At 46.6% G+C, this 20210-nt stretch overlaps 1 protein-coding gene across 3 annotated transcripts in view; it reads right to left on the reverse strand.

Moving 5' to 3' along the window:
- Positions 1 to 13781, reverse strand: part of ldlrad3 (low density lipoprotein receptor class A domain containing 3) — a 48202-nt gene extending 34421 nt beyond the window's left edge. Inside the window, exons 1-2 of one of the 3 annotated variants that reach the window (XM_055509477.1) lie at positions 12734 to 13781; positions 956 to 1071 (exon numbers count right to left, since the gene is read on the reverse strand). Coding sequence is in view for 1 of the 3 variants with exons in the window: in XM_029154765.3 (XP_029010598.1) it covers positions 12734 to 12788 (55 nt within the window). In the remaining 2 variants the exon portion in view is untranslated. Of the gene's footprint in view, positions 1 to 951; positions 1072 to 12733 lie in introns of all 3 variants that reach the window. The other 2 variants (XM_029154766.3, XM_029154765.3) reach the window with 2 other exon arrangements.
- Positions 13782 to 20210: the final 6429 nt, after the last annotated feature.

The following is a 20210-nucleotide window of genomic DNA, read 5'->3' on the forward strand; positions in this document are numbered from 1 at the left end:
CTATAAATAATCACCTTCCATATGCACCAATGTATTCATGACGCTGTGTACATTCACTTCTCAGTGTGATTGCTATACTTGAAATGTATGTCATATCTCCTACTGTAGCTTTTACTGTGCAGCACATTCCAAAAATAGGACGTGCCCATGTGGGAAATACAGCCGGAGTTTGATGCGCTTCAATCTTCCAGCGACAACCTCTGCTGTTCCCAGAGTAGACGAATGCGTGAATACGAGAGCCCTCCGACGCCGGCATTATAGAAGCCAGGCACGGACTTTATAATAAGAAAGTTACATTTAGAATGTTTGACTAGTTGAAGGTCTCCATCATCCGGAAACACGATGGGTGGAAACTGAACACTTCCATTTTGTGAAATATACAGTATGAATAATGAGCTTTTGAGTGACCGAAGTGAGGAAATGAGAAGCTGTGAGGCAACATAGTTCTTTTTTTCCATGATTTTTAAGAACGCTGTCTAAAGCTGCAGGGCGTCGGGAAGGTGGTGCAGTACAGTAATGGAGCTATCGATCCGTCATCAGGTCATCATGTCTTGTACTTAGCGCAGAAGTAAAGAAACATCATTCAGACAGCTCTGGTCGATCGAAGCGTCGCCTTTCGGCTGATGGGGATTCATAGCTTGTATCATTTTTATTTTCACGATTTAATATACAGCACAGGTTACGAGCGAAGACAGATGCAGGCATTAAAGATTTAAAGCTGTCTTCCGGGAGACAAATGAGCCGACTTGCTCCATGTCGCGCTACAGTGACGGATAATGAGCTTGTGTCGGTTGCCTCGTGCTGCCACTAAAGGTCAGTCAGCGCCGCTGCTCCATTATCTGACGGCTCCTGTTTGACACCAGGGTAATGATGGCGTGGCGTGCCTCGTTGCCACGACAACAGCCATAAACGCTTCATTCCGAATGTGGAAAGATAGTTGGGCTGAAATACCTACTCCATGGACTCAAACCTGTCTGAGCCCTCCTCCCCGCACACACTTTCTGCCTAATGGACCGCACTGTGTCACAGCTCTAGGGGTCCAGTTAATCCACAGACGCCGCAGCCAGGGTCCTGACGGGAATTAGAAAGAGACATCATATTTCTCCTGCACATTGCTGTAAAATCTAGGACATGTTTTAAAATCCTTGCCTACAAAGCACTTAATGATAAAAGCTCCATCGACTCGTAAAGATCTCTTGGTTATGTCGTCCCGACGGAACACTTCGCCTCCAGCTACTGTACCGAGCTCCTCTCCTGTGGAACCAGCTGCTGGTTGACGGCGTCTCTACTTCCCTTTTTGATAACGTCTAGTCAGAGCTGACTCAGGTGACGCTGAACCATCTCTTAGTTCTGCTGCGGGACCTCTTTGCATGTTATTAACTGTCTTTCCTTGGTTGGTTGGTTCCTTTCACCATAGTTCAGTGCTTTTTTCCTCTCTGTTTCTCTTCATAGGTGCAGTCGGCTTCCAGCTGCTGACCCACTATTTAATGCAGCGCTCTATAATTTCATCTTTGTGTTCTATAAAGTCTCGAATCTTGGATTCTGTTCTAACAGAGTGAAGAATCAAGAGTCTCACAATGAAAAGTATAGGTTTCCATCGTATTGGATAGGCTCCTAGCAACAGGCACGGGCAGATCAACTGTAATGGGCTTACTGAGAGCAGCATTAGACTATACTGTGTTAGTGGTAGGAGAACAGGATTGTTATCATATTCATAAACACCTTTTTTTGATTGATTGTGTGTTAATTATTAGATGTGACCTGCAACCTTTGCTAAGTCAGTGACGCACATACACATACCAGCTCTTTTATACCTTCCAACGCAATCAAAGTGTATTAAAACAAAATCTAAACTCATCTCTCTATCACGTTTCTCTATCGCTGGAGAAGCAGGAAAGTTAAACAAAAGCAGCAGAGAAAATTTAAATTTATATTTTAGAATCCTCCTCCGCCAGTAAAGTCAGCGCTGTAGAAGTAGAATGTGAGTTGAGCTTCTTCTCTCAAAGCAAACGTGCAGATACAGTAGATGCCGGTGTTGGCTCATTATGCACCAGCGTGTAATCGAACCAGCTGCATACGGTGGTGGGTGTGATGCAGCACGCCACAGCGCCTCAAGCTCCGCTAGATCTGCATATTCATAGATTCTGGAATTTCTAATGAGAATCAGAGACTAAATATACCTTTAATACTTCCCTGTAGTTCGCTGAACACATCGAGGAAATGATGCGTCTTAAAATGCGTCTGGGGGAAACAGTGGCCACGGCTCCACGGAGCAAACAGACACTGAAAAGCAGCAGCAGCCGTCAAGAGCAGCTGATCGATGCCAGCTGATTTCACCACTGACACCCACCGCGCGAGTCTGACCGGCAGCAGCGGTGGTCAGCCCTCGCGGGGGGTGCGGGAGGGGGGGGCATCGACCCAATGCCTCCACGCACGACCGGGATGAGTGACAGGAGGAACTAATAACATGCCAAGATCACAAGGCACCGCATTCACGGGCCAACGTTATACACGTAAGCCACATTTTCTGCATTAAATCCACTCCTGGACTCGCCTCCAACACTCAGCTCTGTCGCTCTCAACGCGCCGGGATAAATGGAGGTTTTCTAGCCTGCTGTAGCTTAGGGCATTATCACAGACATTGAGGGATAACGATGATTTCAGAGAGCATTACTCAGAAAACAAACACCCTCGATATCCTCGAGACCCCCTCGTAACTAATCCAAGCGCACACACGCACGCCCACGAAATTAAGCAGCCTGCACCACTTGGGTTTTGCCTGAAAAGATGAGGCTGTCTGGGGCTGGCAAGGCCTCGCGAGCTGTCTGTTGTCTGCATAGCAATGCAAACAACATAAGCTGAAAGAAATATGAGGGATATAAAGTACAGGGTGGCAGAGCGGCTGTTTTTCCTTTCTGCTTTAGCTACCATTACATTTTGCCTACAGCTATGCAGTCAGTGCTCTGTTCTTTACATCCCATGGTGAGACACTGGCTTCTTGCCCTATCAACAGAAAGTGCTTTCCAGCAGTGGTGTGTTTCAAGTATAAAAAAAAGGCTCGATGGTGATAAAACAATATGCATCAACTATCTTCTAACAGTGGCTTACAGGAAAGCGTGTACTTCTGCTTTCTGCACAAATCTGAATGTTGGTTCGATACTATGTGACCCCCCATCGACTAGCGAACATCTGGAAGAGACGGGCACTGACAAACCCTCTTAAAAGCCTCAGCCTAGTTAAGGCGGCTGCGTTATTGATGGTGCATGTAGGATGGAAGAGCACCAGTTTTAATAGAGGACAGAGCAGCTTGATCAGAATAGAATTATTTACGATATGACTACAAGGAGAAAACACACTTATTTAGCTTCTCCTACAGTACTTTGTTGTTCACAACAGAGCAGGGACTCTCGTTCTTTCAAACCAACTGCATTGTTTTGGTTCACACGTGCCAAAGACTGAGAACAATTTTCTACAAATCAGCACAAAATCACTTGTTTACGGTTCAATGATTAAAACACGTTGGTTTATTCTCAGCGAAATTGTCAAACTCTTCACGGATTCTAAACAGTCTTTTATCATTTGAACGTCATGTTTCAAAAGAATCCATTCAGACAGTAACATCTGTCAGACAGACTCGTTGTCCATATGCCATGCGTCCATCCATCAACCCACCACAGGCTGCATGGCTCCATGTCCTAATGAATGGCACCAAATCTGCATTTGAGCACAACACAACTGAACAATGCAGAGGGCGTCAACAACACAAACAAGAAGGTCCATGAAAATTGACTAAAATAATCCAATTAAATTAATATTCACACAGTCTTAAAACATTATGAGGAATGAACATGAACGTTGACGTTAAAAGTATATAAGTTTGAACTGTCTCCTAAATCTAGGACCCAGCTCTTGGGAAATGACTTTCAGTTATTTATTTAGCCTCTGTCTTATTGTAACGCATTCATTTAGCAGCCTCTCATTTATTCAATTAGCAACGCGATGACTAGATGACTGGGATAGCGACTAGCCAAATTAGCATGGCTAAACAAGGCCACATTTATCACACACTGCTTTCCCATTAATCTGGCGTCTCGGCTCACGCTGGGCCCATAATGTGGTAGCACGGGGTGATTTAGGCTCTCTGTGATCCCATCTGTGGTTATGTTTAATTTCAGATGTAAATGAATTTCAGCGCCCCGTGATAATAAAATCCCCTCGCTGTATTGTTAAAAAAACAAGTTTTTAGGCGCATAACTTGGGTTTCACAGGAACAGTTGTCCAACGAATCCTCCGAGAGGCTGAGGGTTGCATTTGCGACAGCATCCCATGCCGTCAACGCCACCTTGGCGTTCGCTTTAGAGAGGACGAGGGGAGAGGCTTTGTTGTCGGTGGCACCGTATCAAACGAAAAAACAGTGAGCGCCTAACACTGGGACTAACATACGCCGGCCAACCAAACAGCATCGTCGGAGGCAACGGTGGAACCGCTCCCGCCAGAGGAACGCAGCTATGCCATTAGCTTTGCCGATCGGCGGCGCGTAGCTCAATGTCAACACGCCGCCGTGTCTCTTTCATCACGCCGCTGTCGCACCGGTAAACGAGGCGCGGCCTTCATCCAGCGTCACGCTGCGGGACCCCCTGCTGAGCCGCCTGGCTTTTACACACAGCCATCAAGACAGAGAGAGCAACTTCTGTCACATTTAGGGTGCCTGTGTTTTCCCGTTTGCTCGTTGTTGCGAGCTCTGAACACGACAGAAGGAAAATATGAGCAAATAAAGAAAAAGCATTAAACCAAACAGATAAAAGCTTTCAAGACGCTAAATGAACTGGAAAATGACATACAAAGACTGAAATGCTAAAGGTCGAGGAGTTGAGACTAGATTTAATTTTATATAAACAATACAAAGGACATGGAAATTACTCTATTAATTCTCCTTAGCACACGCAGGCTCATTATGCTTGGTAGAGAGAACATACTGTAGCAAGGGTATGATGAGAGCAGCGAGGAGGAGGAGGAAGAGAAATTGCACCCTTTTACTTAAAAAGTGCCTGGGGAGAGGGAGAGATGAAGTGATGGAAGCAGGGAAGCGCACTACAAAAAAGCCCAGACCGCCTTTGTCTGTCTTCTAGTCTGTGTATTAGCAAGTAATGAGCTCCTAATTGCGTAGCCGGGCCATGGAGCCACCGCGGGGGTTGAAAAGCGGCGCGGGGGAACTATATCTGCCGAAAAGACTGGGTCCAAGAGAGTGACGGAGGAACAGGAAGAGAGGGCACCAGGTGAGTGAGAGAAGAAACAGAGGTGCGAGGCAGGAAGGAGAAAAGGTAGACGGGGACGGAGGGCGGGCGACGCAATGGAAATGTTTATTTCAACAGAATATAGATGAAGGGGAAGCGTGCCAGTGGCCCTTCCTTGTGCATTCCGTCGCTTTTTCCACATCTGTCACCTCTCTCCATCTCCCGGTATAATACACACTCAACTGAATGGTAATGAGGCAAAATGGTAATAAGTCGGATGGATGGCTTCAGTTTAAAAGGTAGCGGCGGTGCGAATAGCAGTCGCCGTGGCGCCGGGTGATGCAGCCAAAGGTCACAGCGATAGGATTTCCATCAATGAGTTATCTGTAAAAGGCCAGCGGAGACGCAGGAGCAACGGGACGGGGAAGGACGCTAGCTGCGACGGGAAAGGTCACGGGAGGACTGACTGGACGGGTAAATACATATCGAGGTATCATCGCCTCTGTCGAGCTTCCGCGTGCTCACTTTAGCAGGTGTGGGCCGGGTGTTTGCTCATCCATTTCGTGCTGACGGCCTCCACCGCGACTCCTAACCCTCGGTGCTAAACCCGCCTTATCTGGCTTCACTTCCTCCCGGAGAAATCCCCAGCATCAGTCAGTCCCGTAGTTCGCTTACATTCACTCGCATGGACCTCTGTGTTGTCATGGCGATGGCTAAAAAAGTACTTTCCACACTGCACCGAGATGCTGCGTTGTAATGAGAACCAGCCTTTTCCTCCTCACCGCCGAACGCGTTGGAGCTGCCGATGCTTTGTGACACACAGAACTTCACTAATGTCCAACCCCCCGCCTGCATCAACATCTGCATCTTCCAGCTACCGTCCACTGCTTCGTGCTAACGGAGTTTAGAAGTTTCCTCTGGTCTTTGCGACAATTTATTTGCTTTCATGTGGGCTTCAGATGACTTAATTGAATTTAGTGCACGATTCGCACCGCTACTGACGACCTTCAGGCTTGAAGGGCAAACTGCACTGTATTACAGGCGTTTGCGAGGATGTTTGGCCACATCACAGCGTGTCCGTCCGCCCTTGCACGGACGCGCCGTCTCTCTGCCGTGTAAACATGCGCCTGTCAGCTTTGTGGAGCCTATCAACATTTATGTGGGTTTCGCCGGCCGTAAAGCGCGCGAGTGCAGGGAACACAGTGTGACTGGCTGCAGAGGTCAGTCAAGGAGGAATCTATCATAATCCATCATAATCAGCTGCTGTGCTGCTCCTTCAGGACAGATGAGCTTCTGACCCATGGCGGACACGGTGGAGATGGGAATCACATGAGGGTGAAATGTGATATTTACCAGCTCGGCTGCTTTCAGTGGCAGACATTTTTAACTCTGTTGGAGGCTGAGTAGACAATGCAAACAGGTCTTTAGAAGCTGGGGTTTATTAATGAGGAAACAGACACTATTCTGTATGTTTTCTAGAAAAGCTCTTTTGACAGCTTTTTATTAATATATATAAAAAGACCTATTCAACAGTGAACCAACAGTTCAATTGAGGGCATTAAAACCCTTATTTTTCTCTGAGTCCACAAACATTAATACAAAGCCTCATCACAGTCTTTTTTCAGTCTTTCAGTCTGGAGTCATTAGCAGCGGAGTGGCCAAGTCGACATGTCATCCTGGGCAAAGAAGAAATTAGTCAAATCTCAGGCCCGCAGCTTCTCATTAGACCAAACTGCACAGACTCAATTACCATCTTTGACACACTAGACTCTGGCAAGACTAATAGTTCTTCTCCATTAATGACCTACACCAGGCCTGAACCTCCTGCCCGCTACAAACCACCCTGCGCTTCCATTTGCCCTTTCTTTAAATATCCTTCGCTTTCCACATGAAACTATAAGAGGGCAAAAATGTATTCCTGCTATTCATTCCCAAGGTGCATGAACCCCCACCTCCCCCTTCCCTCCACAACATTCACCGATCAAGTGAAAAGAATTCATTTTGTGCCCTGTTGCTGGGGGATGCTGCCAAGCCATGGTTGACAGGGAAGTAGCATTAAGGCAATTAACATGGGCTTTGCCTTTGATTTTGGCTGGCAACACTGCCTCTGTAAACAGCAGGCGGGATTGGATGATTAGTTTCTGTGAAGATGAGCGCCTTGCCTCTGCTGCTCTCTCCAGAAGAGGATTACTCTTTATACATTCTGCACACACACACACACACACACACACACACACACACACACACACACACACACACACACACACACACACACACACACACACACACACACACACACACACACACACACACACACACACACACACTCATGTCCACCGGCCCGAAGGCATGATCTCTGCTGGAGAAGAAAGGGACTAGACGCTGGGGAATCAAAGACTTTTTACACTAAAAGAAACAAAACAGTGGGTTAAGTCATGGTCGTGACATGAGAGGTGTCTTCACATTCAACTGCTGCATCTTTCTATCTTTCTTGCCGCCGTTTAATTGTCATATATTTAATCCTTGAGACTCAGTGGATTTAATGAGCAGTTTCTCATGTACGTAATAATGGAAAATTCAATATCAATATAGGAGGGTGCAAAGTCAAAAGCGAGAAATTAACTGTGACAATTATTTTAAGTTGGTCAAATTGAGATTGATCTTATTTGTTCGTTTAAGAGGTCGCCTTGAGGATTGGCATCAGGAGTGCAGGATCTCTTATATGTCCACGTGAGTGAAGACAAGTCCTTTGGCACAGTCAACTAAATGTCACTGTGGTGCAGGGAGACGTATGGGTCACATCCCTCCCCCGTGAAGGCTCGGCTATGAGAGTAACTCTCGCCCCGTCATGTCTGGTTGAACGCCCTTGCTTCTTGAATTCAATTATTGAATTATGGCGCATAGTGTAATAGCATGCAACTATCTGTGTGGCATGAATGCAGCACGCCATCTTCCCAGCAGGCAGGGATTACTCTCAGCCAGCTACACTACTCTCACAGGGGAGGGAAACTCAGAGTGGCCCAAAATGCATGGAGTTTTCACCCTCTTCTGCACCTCGCTGATAATTGTGAGTTTTGTGAGAGGGGCTTGTTTCACGGGCCGGTGATTACTTGCATGTAAGCACCGGACTCAGAGTCTCCCACTGAACTATTAAACCTATTAAACTGACCTCAAAGCGTCGCATTGTGCAGCGGAGGAGTGGGGAGAATTCCCGCTAAAGGTCCCCCCGTAATCCCAAAGATTAATCTAATCCTGCAGATAAATGCATTAGCGGCAACGGCGTGCCTCAGATACGGGCTTCACCTGCGACGGCGCTAAACAATTTGCATTTTTATCACACACGAAATGGAACGCTTAAATAATCAGGCCCGGCCAAAAAAAAAAAAAAAAAAAGACGGGGGGAAAATAGCTGTGTGATTGCAATCAAAGTTTGATTGTGGTCCAAATAACCACGCTACGTGCTTAGATGTTTGAACACTGCATCGCCGTCTAGGACTCAAAGGTTTGAGCCGTTCGCTGGAATTATGAAGCTGTATCACAATTATATAACAATTAAGCGTGTGGCTAAAGCTACGTGTCGCTCGGCGTGATCGTCGTCAGCTCCGGTGCATTTGGCCCCAGCTCCAACCTGCCAGTCCAACTAAATGTCCTGTTACTAATACTACGCTGCAGTACGTTTTACACAGTCGTCTCACTCCGAGGGAACAGAGATACCGTCTTTGTTGATGGTTGCATTTCTTGAAAACATTTCAAGGTTATAGAAATCTCGGGAGTCGTAGAAAAGCCGCGTGAAGGTCCAGGTCTATTGGAAGCACACACACACACGGGGTGTATTTTGGCCCAGGTCAACAAACAAACAGAGGATCAGCCGCCCTGATTGTATCTGCGTTTCTCTTTGGGTGTTTGTTGACCTTTAAGGCAGCGTTGTTTGCCCTGACAAACCAATGCCGGAATTTTCCGTCCAAAATAGCCTGTCAGTGTCCACGGTAGCCGTGGGACCCCGACGAATGACTGCGGATCACGGGGGACAGCGCCGGCGCCAGCTGTCAGCCTGCCAGGGCCCATTCCCCGTCTGACGGCGGGCGAAACGACAGCGGGGGACGCGTGCGGCGGGACATCGTGTGAGCGGTGCTCCGTGGATGAAGGTAAAAGTGGGGGAACCAAGGTGACTGGGCAAGACGTGCTCTGTAAGCTCTAAACAAAATAATCCATAACGCTATAACTGTGCCCCAATTCGCCCCAATGCGCCCGGAGTCTGCATTTTAATGGGGGGGGGGCACTTCAAGGTCAAGCTTTGCAAAGACTCACAACTTTGGACGAGACTCAACAGACGGACTGACAGCGGTCCAGACGGCTGCTGACAGCTCAGCGCCAGTCTGAACAAATGACTGTGGGCTCTGCTTTAATTAAAAACAATCAACATCAATCCAGCATCGTCCGTTAGTGATTACGGTCCACAGTGTGGAGAGTCTGGCCCGAGAACCGGCCAGAACCGAGGACCGGTATGAGGTGAAATCTACTGCGCATGCAGAAATGTACAGGTATGGTAATAAACATTAAATTTATCGACCCGAATTCGAGAAACAACTCTCTTCAGTAAATAAGCAGATTCATCCATGGTTTGATCTTGGCAAGCAAGGACGAGTTGGATCAATATAAAGTAACCATCAGGGATTAGGAGGCTTCTACCACGCTGCATGCCAAATTAGCTCCAATCAATCCACAATCAATACATAATAAGCTGGCTTCTTACTTTTGTCAGTACATTGGGCTTGTGCCTGTTTCTCTCATTCTCTCTGTCTCATTCGACCCATATTTCCCAAGGTCAGTGAAACATTTACCAAAACGGCTCCTAGAGCCGAGATACAGACACAAAATGTGATTTAAACGCGTGCGGCACAAAGACTTTACAGTGCTTTACTGGCCCAAAGCACAATGTGCGCTTCCTTACAGCATGTGCTGGCTTTAGCTGAGCTACATCTAAAACTGGCTCCCGTCAACAACTCCGGGAATCAAAGCCACAGTCGCCATGGTTAATCCCCGGCCTTCCATGCGCTACTAAAGCTGGAACCACGTCAGCCGTGTCCGTCCGTCCCGTTCCAAAGACGCATGAGGTTTAATCGGACCAACTGGACAGACACAATGTGGTTCTGTCTCCTGTTCAGTGAGAGAAATGACCCGAACACTCGTCTTTCATGTTCACCCTTTGTGGCTCATCCAAACATCAAAGCTATACTTTATTAATACAATATATAAATAGCATTATTATGAATTTGTCTACAACATTCATAGAGACAGCTACACTTGTATTAGAGAACAGAGTGTGAGCATGTGTCTCACGTTACAACACTGGTTTGTGTCAAGCAGCTCCGACAGCAAGTCGAAGACACTGCCAGTTTCAGAGCAATGACAATTAGTCCTCTGAAATATTATATATTAAATACGGGCAGATGTATTATTTCCACTCACTGCTTCTAGGCTCATTGGATTTGTTTTGCTATGGACTTGTGACCTTTCAGAACGTGCGTTATTACATTTTTATCAATGAAACAGGCTCGGTCACATTCTTGGAGGACACTTTTAGCATCAATCTTATTCAATCTGCACATGTTCCCGTGCTGTAACAAAACAATACAAGGTGAGGTTCAGCAGCTCCTCCTTAAATCACTGCTTCACAACTAATACGATGACCTTTACACTCACGCTCTCAGTGACAGTGATGAAAATATATTAGTATGGCTAAACCTGAATCCTGTGTTCAGTAACAAGTGCTTATGGATCCTAAAGCAAAACAAATGCAGCGTTGGGCTTTTCCTTCGGCCGATAGTTGTTTTACAGTGTTGCAGTAGAATCTTTCACCTCTGCTAAGATTGTGATTGTGTGCATTCCAGGCATTTGCTCCAGCCTCTTTAAGCTGCTGTTTACTACAGGGTTAGGGTCGGGGCTGCGTGGTACAATGCACGATCCTTCAGCTTCCTCTGATGAGTCAGCACGTTCTGCATTGTTTCTTTGCTGAATGATGAAGCACATCCCAGTTACTTTCCATCATCGGTAAAAACCTATTGAATCAAGTCATTGTGCTTCACAGACGAGCTCTGTGGTCTGGATCATGAGAGGATCACATCCTCCTACATGTTCTGGAGGCTCAGCTTAGACTCATCCATAAATCTCTAGCCGCAACCTTTGTGGCCTCTTACTGCACTGTTCTGCTAATTCTAACCCACTTATTCTTTCATGATATATATAAGATATTGGCCTATCTTACGGCTTCACTGCTCTTGTTGCTCTGTCATCAGCTGTTGTTGCCTTCCCACGCTGACTCGCCAATTCGACCAATTTTTAATGGCTTTAGCCAAAGTCCCTGCAAAGACGTTGATTGATGTCCCTGCTTTTCTCACATTCAAAATGAATTCCGGGCCCTTTTTAATGTTATGGTTTTTACAAATAGAGTTTTCAAAGGTGAAACCGAAGGCTAAAACCAGCACTGTCATTTAGAGCTATTTCCCGTGGAACAATCAATCACACAGGACAGCCCTGGGCAACAAGAATCACCTGTCTGTGACATACTGTATATTACATATTTCATATACATATTTTAACGCCGTTGCTTAAACCTGACTGATGTGAATAAATGCTATGTCCCGATGCAGGTTTATATATTGTGGTGTAAATACCATTAGGTGAAAGATGAAATTCCCAGCCTTTGTCGCGCATGGATCTTTGGATCTTGATTAAACTGAAGTACGTTTACTGCAGAGCAAAACAAATCAATTCCAACTGCATATGCCGGCGTACAGAAGACATAAATCTCAATGCAGCATCATCACAATGATTGAGTTCAGAGGAAATCCGGTTCTCTCCAGACTTTTCTCAACTCATCATCACTAATCGTGCATTTCAGAGCACTGAATTATATCTCACACGTTTATTGTAAATATTCTCTGCAAAGTGCATTAAATTGGACAGTTCAGATGCCACCGAGCAGAATAACAACGTAAAAGCTGCAGCTCTCCAACTGTCCTGCAGCGTCAAGTCCTGTGGAGGTGTCCTCAGCTGATCTGGGAACGGATTGAGTCGTTAACGCCGCGCTGTCAACAACCGTTCGGGGGCCGGATAGCGTGCACGACACGTCAACCCCATCCCAGGGAAACGCACAGTGGGGATGGGTATTATGGTGTGGCGTGCAGGGCGAAGCGCCAGTCCTCGGTGACAAGTGAACGCAACACGCACCCAGCGCACGCATGAAAAAGTCCGGACTGGCTGCTCCGCCTGCTGCAAGCTAGTTTCCAGACTAAAGAACTTCCAGTCAGTAGAAGTGAAAAGTTGTACAACTCGGCTTTTTCCCCGTTTAGAGGAAATAATACGCGATTGGTGACAGCCGACGGCGTGGATACTTCAGAAAGTGTGGACCGCAGACCCCCCCCCCCCTCCCCCGCCCAACAACGCAGCGTGTCCGCGCCGTGGCAACGCCATTAGCGTTAGTACTTAAAAAAACTTACCAACAGTTCCGGAGCCCGACCCAGAACCCAGCAGAAGGTACCAGACCCACATCATACGGTCTCGTCTAACCCTCCCCCCCGGGCCTGCGCTTGTTGTCCTGCCCCGCCGCGGGGCCAGAAAATGGGGGCAAAGAAGGAAAAGTTCCCCGCTGCTGCGGCTCCGTGTTCTTATTGTACTTTCGAAGCCCGGGTCGCTTTATTTCTTCCTCGCATCTTCTAGCGGGACCGCGACTACATCTGGTTCGCGAGGGAGAGTCCGGTTCGGGGAACGCGCCGGAGCTGGAAGGGGCTCCGGGGTGGCGGCAGCCTGGCTGGGGAGTCGCTCGCTCGCGCGTCGGTGCCGAGAGGCGGAGTCGGAGGCAGAGAGCCGGGGAGCAGCGGTGGTCCGGTCCGGTCCGGTCCGGTCCGGTACCGAGGCGTGCGAGTCGGCTGGAAGTGATTGTACCGTTGCGTTAAATCCACTTAAAGTCCATAAATGAAAAAACAAAACAAAACAGTAACAACAAAGTATTCAGAGTCACGAAGGTAAAGACATAATGTCTGTAATGGACGATGCAGGCTCAGCGAGGCGTCACTGCTTCCATATCAATTTATAGGCAACAGTAACAAAATCTAAACTTAATACTAACGTCGTAAATGAGCTCTGACTGCAAAACGTCAGAACTGAGAGAAAACCTGACTGTTTACAACAAGAATGCAAATAGTTTGAAACTAAAAACTGTATGGAGCAATCCCATGTGCTTTGCACTGATGGAGAAGATATCTATTACCTATAGAAGTGAATTAGAGATGATGATTAGATTTCCAGTCCCCTGTAGTAACATCCAAATAGTAAGAAACTACTGTAACACCACAAACAGACCTGGTACATAGGCTGTACTAAGGGAAAATAAAAAGATAGAAGGAGAGTGAGTTATCATGATAAGGTGAAGTTGAGGTGAATTAGAGAGTAATGGCAGCCTTCACCTGTCACATCGCTGCTGTTTATCAGCTGTTTATTGAGGAACAAAACCTTGGTTTGGACCTAACGTCTACAGGGGTGTCTTTTTAACAGAGGCCTGTTGTCCTCATGTTGCCCCGTTGTTCCTGTGGGATATTTCATTAATCGCAAACATGTCTCCTCCTGAAAACAATCAACACAAACAAAATCGGATGTTTGCTGAGGAGGAAGAAGATTTGTCACCCAGAGTTAAAGGAAATTTATTCCGCTCCCCCCGCAGTTATCATTAATGGTAATGCTGAGCGGTGTCACTAATTATACGGAAGGATTCATGAACTTCAAAAGTAAAATGTGTTTTTTGGGGGGGTCTGTATGACTGAGCTGCAGACTAAAGGCAGAAATAGGTTAAACTGCAACACAGATTCAGTCGCCGTGTTTCAGTAATGGCCGTCAATTAGTTTAGTCTGTCTATAAACAGATCTGACCTAATTATCTGCTGGCCAACAAATGGACTCATTAGGGAACATTAAACTCTAATATGAAGGTTGTTATTGACTTAATCGCAGGAGAAACCCAATTAGTGGCCAAATTTGGCAAATGGCTCTGAGGTAGCGGGACTGATGGAGGGGGGGGGGGGGGGGGGGGGGGGGGGGGGGGGGGGGGGGGGGGGGGGGGGGTGGCCTGGGATGACTTTGCCCGTGGCCGGGTGGTGGAGTGGTGGCACTGGGAGGTTCAGTAAGAGATGAAGCGACAGGTACGGAAGCCACAAAAGTCTATATGTGAATATGTGTGGGAGTGGAGGGGAAACAGGACAGAGCAGAATGAGAGGCCAGTGTGTGTGTGTGTGTGTGTGTGCATGTGTGTGTGTGTGTGCAGAGAAGAAGCCAACAAAGAAGGAGCGATTAAATATTGTATCCGGGGTTCTTACGGCAGGGAGGAATTCAAAGCAACCTGTGTGGTAATACTGAGAGGAGAAATACTTGCCTGTGGAAGCAGCTGAGTCCACGGTGACTGAGAGCTTAGCTAATGCATAATTCTATCCAACGGGATGGGGGGGTGGGGGTGGGGGGTGTATAAGACGACTCGTGAGAGCTTCAGAAGGACGCGTCCTTGTCATGTTACACAGCCATCCAGGTAGCTGTGAAATGCCAGGGCCCCCTAAAAGACCGCCAGTGGCTGTTTCACTCTCTAGCGGGAGTCTCTTGACATTTACCTTACATTTAATAAGCAACAGTCCCGTGTCAAGGGCGTCTGTGTGAGTCAGAGAGAAAAACAGCGGCGAGGACCCACCGAGGGACAGTGCGCTAATGATTTCAGCAAATGTTTCTGCCAGCCCATTAGGAGGTTGACTTTAGGGGCCAACATTACGCACATCTCACACACATTATATGAAACGTGGGCACACGTGCACGATTCGCATGATTCCACGCTTGCACAAGTTCCTGCTCATGTGGCTTCTCTTTCATGCATCCACTTCCAAATGCACTAATTGAATAATGGTTCAATCATGGGATCGGTGCCGCGTTTCTGCGGCATTAGTTAATAAAGCTGACGTCGTGCCTGGTGGCGCTGCAGGAACATCAGATAGGCATGAACAATTGAATCAGAGGGAGAAAGAGGAGTGTGTGTGTGTGTCTGTGTGTGTGTGTGTGTGTGTGTGTGTGTGTGTGTGTGTAAGTGTGTGTGTGTGTGTGTGTGTGTGTGTGTGTGTGTGTGTGTGTGTGTGTGTGTGTGTGTGTGTGTGTGTGTGTGTGTTACCATCCATTTAGGAGGCTCGAGCTGGGAACCAAATGAGGAACGGGTATTGATTTGGGAGTTCAGAGATGGGGGCTGAAAACAATTTCAGAGACATGCCTGAAGCATCAACAGCTATTTTCTTAATTAATCTAGACACCGTGATGTCAGGAATGACTACAATAGCAATAGCACAAATTAAAGGGTGATAATAATGACCACTTAGATACAATTATTGGAAAATGCAGCAATGAAACTAAAAAAACAACACAATAATAAGATCAACCTTGTTGCTATCACAGTGTTAATGGCGAATGGTAATTAAAGCCAAACAGAATTAATGGCTGATTTAAAGCAGAAAATAATGCAGCAATAACAAATTAACAGCTTAATGTATTGATATATGTGAATCCCGCTATATAACATCAACAGGAAAACAGGAGGATCTTTCATATCTTTACTTTTTTAAATAATGGCCTTGAACAAGACCAACTCTTCTTCTCACTTACACCTAATTAGTAGACATCCGCAAACGGCGAGCTCCTTCTTCTCGGGCGCTTTTGTCTCGCGCCTCGGACGAACTAACCGAACTGCTACATCAGTAATCAGCGATGTCACTCATGATGATCATGCAACGAGTGTCAGCCGAGTTCAAACGGTGGATGATTAGAGGGAGCTGAAACACCAGGGGAGTCGTGTCGGAGCCCAGACCGTTCACCGTGGGGCTCAGCAGTGCTTTGAGGGAAGTGCAGTAGAGTACGACTGAGGCTGCTGGGAATGTCATTAGATCTGCACACGTTACATCATCAAACAGACAAATTGAATCTCTGACCGTATGACAGCGTCAGCAACTCACCGGTTGCTCCAGCCTATTATGTTGTGGGCAATGGACCCAAAAGACTGAAGCATTTCACAGATCACTGAGATAGGGTTCATCCTCTGGGGAGCCTGCACTGCAACATCTATTTGGTATCTATAATTTTAATTTAATAACAAAAATTCCAGTAAAATTAATAAATGAAAAGTCTGATCTCACTTCTGCTCTCTCTGAATTTTCATTTATCTTTTACTCTTTAATAACTCTTTTTTAACCACTTAATCTGACTTTAAGTATAACATGTAATCAACTCTTGAATGCTGATGTATTATTCTGAACTAAGCACCCAAAAGGAAATGGTTAAAATCAGGCAGCCCGTTGGTTTGTTTATAACATAAACAAACAAATGCATGATGACATCACTAGTAAACATTTTTTGTCAGTACAGATGTGAAACAGATAATCAACAAATACTTTCTCCTTTTAAAATGTGAGTTTCCGCAAATGTAGCCCTATAAATATTAAATTAAATGAATATTAGATGAATTACAGTTCATTAAAATATCATTATTTCTTTGATCTGCACACAAGCGTGAACAATAGTGTTTATTGTTGTTAGTTTGGCGGTGTACTGTACTTTTGGCATATACGTACTTTAACTTAGGAATACTAACTGTACTTCTACTTGTAGTGTAGTATTTTACTTGTACTCGTTTGCTGCCTCTGCTGAAGTCATTGACTCTGATTAATATTGGCTTGGTATTAAACCGAATTCAAGAACCCTTTCAATGCGGCATCACCCTGTATTGTATGTAAATACCGGCACACGCCACCTGCTGCAATTTAATGAAACGCTGAACCGTATAAAGGGTGGTGGAAAACAGAAAGCACCGGGGCCAGAAGGTCTTAAGATGGAGTAAGGCCCGGATGAGTAGAGGCACCGGAGGTCCCAGCAGGCTCGGCCTGTTTTATGGCAATCATTTCAGTTTGGCCCAATGCTCACACCCGCAGGCTGCTTTCATTTAGTGGACCACCAACTGTCACAGGTGTTTTTTTTATGGGCTGAAGTGGGCCACTGATTCCCTGCTTCCCTGCCATGGCCAGGCCCTGTTCTGCATTTTTCACCAGCCTGCCTAGTGCTCCAGGCTATTTGTGTTGAGATGAAAAGACCCAGATTTGCAAAAGGGGGGCAACAGTCATAGTAGCCCAGTGAATATTACAGCAGCCTCTAAGTAACTGAACGCTATGGGCATTAAGAGTCTTTGTCAACGCTGTGATAGACTGGGTCTTTTCCACAGTTCAAAACTGTCCCACACACTGAAAACAGGGAGAATACAGCCTTTGTAAAAGTCTGGAGAGTGACCTAAAGACTGAAATTCATTGTGTAGGTTCTGGGTGCAGCTTGAACACAGAGGGAGCAACCAGAGGAGAGGAATAAAAGTTAGCACAGCGGAGCTTTACCAGTTGGCGAGAGCCAATAAGCAACACTGCCATGGGGTTATAACTCACGCCCGGCTGCTCTGGACTCAGATTGGAGCAGCGAGGAAACAGGAGTGAAGGGAGAATGAGGGGAACGGGTGAGAGCTCGCAAAGAACCAGGTCTTTGATCACCGAGTGAAGCATTATGAGCTCAATGCCCACTGCTGCTGGGCCCCGAAGACCCAAAAGCACCACAGGAAACGATCATATTCAAATATCAACCCTTTTCTTATTTGCATGCACGGGGAAATACACTCAGACACACAGACAGACAGACAGACAGACAGACATAAACAAATAAATTGCTTTGTTCCGTTGCCTTGCCTCGGGCTGACTCTCATTAGAGTCGCTGCTGCAAAAGCATTGGAGTACTGGGCTCTGACACACATTGACATGAGGTGATGCCCGTCTGCACAAGCGTGACTGAGACTGAGAGGGAGCAATACAAAACAACGAGGAAACATCGCGAAGCAACGGCTTTCAACTGTAAACGAGTCCCCAGACAAACAGGGAACATGGCGAGAAAACATGAGGGAAGTGCCATGAGAATTCCTGCAGTAATGGGAGGTTTGCTGAGCGGGATGCGATTGGGTATCTCCCTGCACGTTCCAGTAGGCCTGGAGCTTAGCCCGCTGGCTAATGTGTGTGTGTGTGTGTGTGTGTGTGTGTGTGTGTGTGTGTGTGTGTGTGTGTGTGTGTGTGTGTGTGTGTGTGTGTGTTTGGGCGGATGGGGTTTCCCTCCTGCTGTTAGGATGGGAGGAAATGTGAGCATTGAATGAGCATAGCTTTGATCATTTCTAATCCCCAAAGGAGGGCGGCCGTCCCAGCACAGACAGGGGAAAACCAGATCCAGCACTTAGGAGAAAGAGTGTGTGTGTGTGTGTATTGGAGGCAGACGGAGGTGAAGAATGATCCAACTTCATTTAACATTTTGACGGGAAAAAAAACAGCTGGAAAAGCCAGCCGCGTGCGCACGGTGATGGATTCGGGTTCGGGCTCTGGCGCGAGTCCTCTCATTAGGGAGAATCGGAGCCTCTGCGGTTGGCGCTGTCACACCACGGCGAGAAGGTCCTGGGCCTTCACCTCGCAAACCCAGCTGGGATGAACCGTGTCTGTCATTGTCCTCCTGCTGCGCCTCAAATAACAGCCTAACGGGGGAAAGTCTGGCCGTTACCTTTGAGCAAAGCTCCGGCATATGAATCCATTCATTCATTCATTGAGGCTGGAGCACATCTGTCCACTAATGTGAGCAGGTCAAGTGCAGAGGAGGAACCTCCTAACAGGGATTAGAACTGCTTTTATTCCGCAAAAGCAGAATTGTGCGCCACATACAATCCACGGCGCTCGTTCCGTCAATGAGGAGCGTTGCTTCCTGTACTGTGTGCGATCAGCCATTCCGAAAAGCTGCGCGGCCCGCGTTCGCTGCCCGTAGCATTGACTTCCTGTTGATGCGGCCAACAGCCACGTTGAGATGTGTTTGTGCTCGCGGGAAACGCTGTTTATTCAACCGCTACATCAAAAAGGCTGAGGCCACACAATGCCAGCGATTTAAGCAGTAATTACAGTATAATCACTCACAGCAATTATAATTAGCCCGAGTGGTGTCCAAGCAAATGTGGATGTGATTTCACGCAGGTTTGCCCAGGGAGATGAAACTGATCTGTGGACAGTAAATCAGGGAGATCAGAACACTTTTATCATCAGTATTTTCTGTCTGACGCGTTGCATCAGCGCCCGTCCTTGTACTTCCCGCCTACATAAAAACGCTTCTTGGGCGGACTCCCCGCGGTGACAGCTTAATCAAGATGACAAGCGGCTTAAAAAAACCCGATCCTAATTGGAAGCGCTAATGATAAAACGTTAACTAAGCACACACCCTTTAATGTGTTTTCAGAAAGATTCTCCCTCTCGACTTTTTCCCCGTGAACCAAAACGTCCTTGAGTCGAAGTAAAAATAATAATAAGGCTTTAAACAGCACATCCTCTCTTGTCTGCTTCTAAAATCTCTTTTTTTGTGACGCGCCTGTCATCTACGCGCCGTCGCTGCGATCCTCGGAGGCGCGTGCGCGTCTAAAAGCTCCGCTCGCGGGGCGCGAGACGCGCTAATGACCTCTATTCAGCAATAGGAAGCTCCGAACCCTCCACCTCTGCAGGAACATGGATACTAGAAAGCCAGGCGCGTACATTAATGCTGCCGAGGGAGCGTGTTATGATAGGCCATCAAATCCACATCTATTTATTACAAAAAGCACAAGCCGCAGGATGAAATATCAGACAATCGGACAGAGACAAATTGTGTTTTCATTACCAGTCCTGACGTTTTTGATGCATTTCTACCTAAACCGGTAGAACAGACATTATATATATATATATATATATATATATATATATATATATATATATATATATATAGAGAGAGAGAGAGAGAGAGAGAGAGAGAGAGAGAGAGATTTGAGTCTGTTGCTTTGTCATGCTGCTTTGTCTTTTTTTTAAGCGGGAAAATAAAC

The sequence above is a fragment of the Betta splendens genome, chromosome 6 (assembly GCF_900634795.4).
Source record: "Betta splendens chromosome 6, fBetSpl5.4, whole genome shotgun sequence".
Classification (NCBI taxonomy): Eukaryota; Metazoa; Chordata; class Actinopteri; order Anabantiformes; family Osphronemidae; genus Betta; species Betta splendens.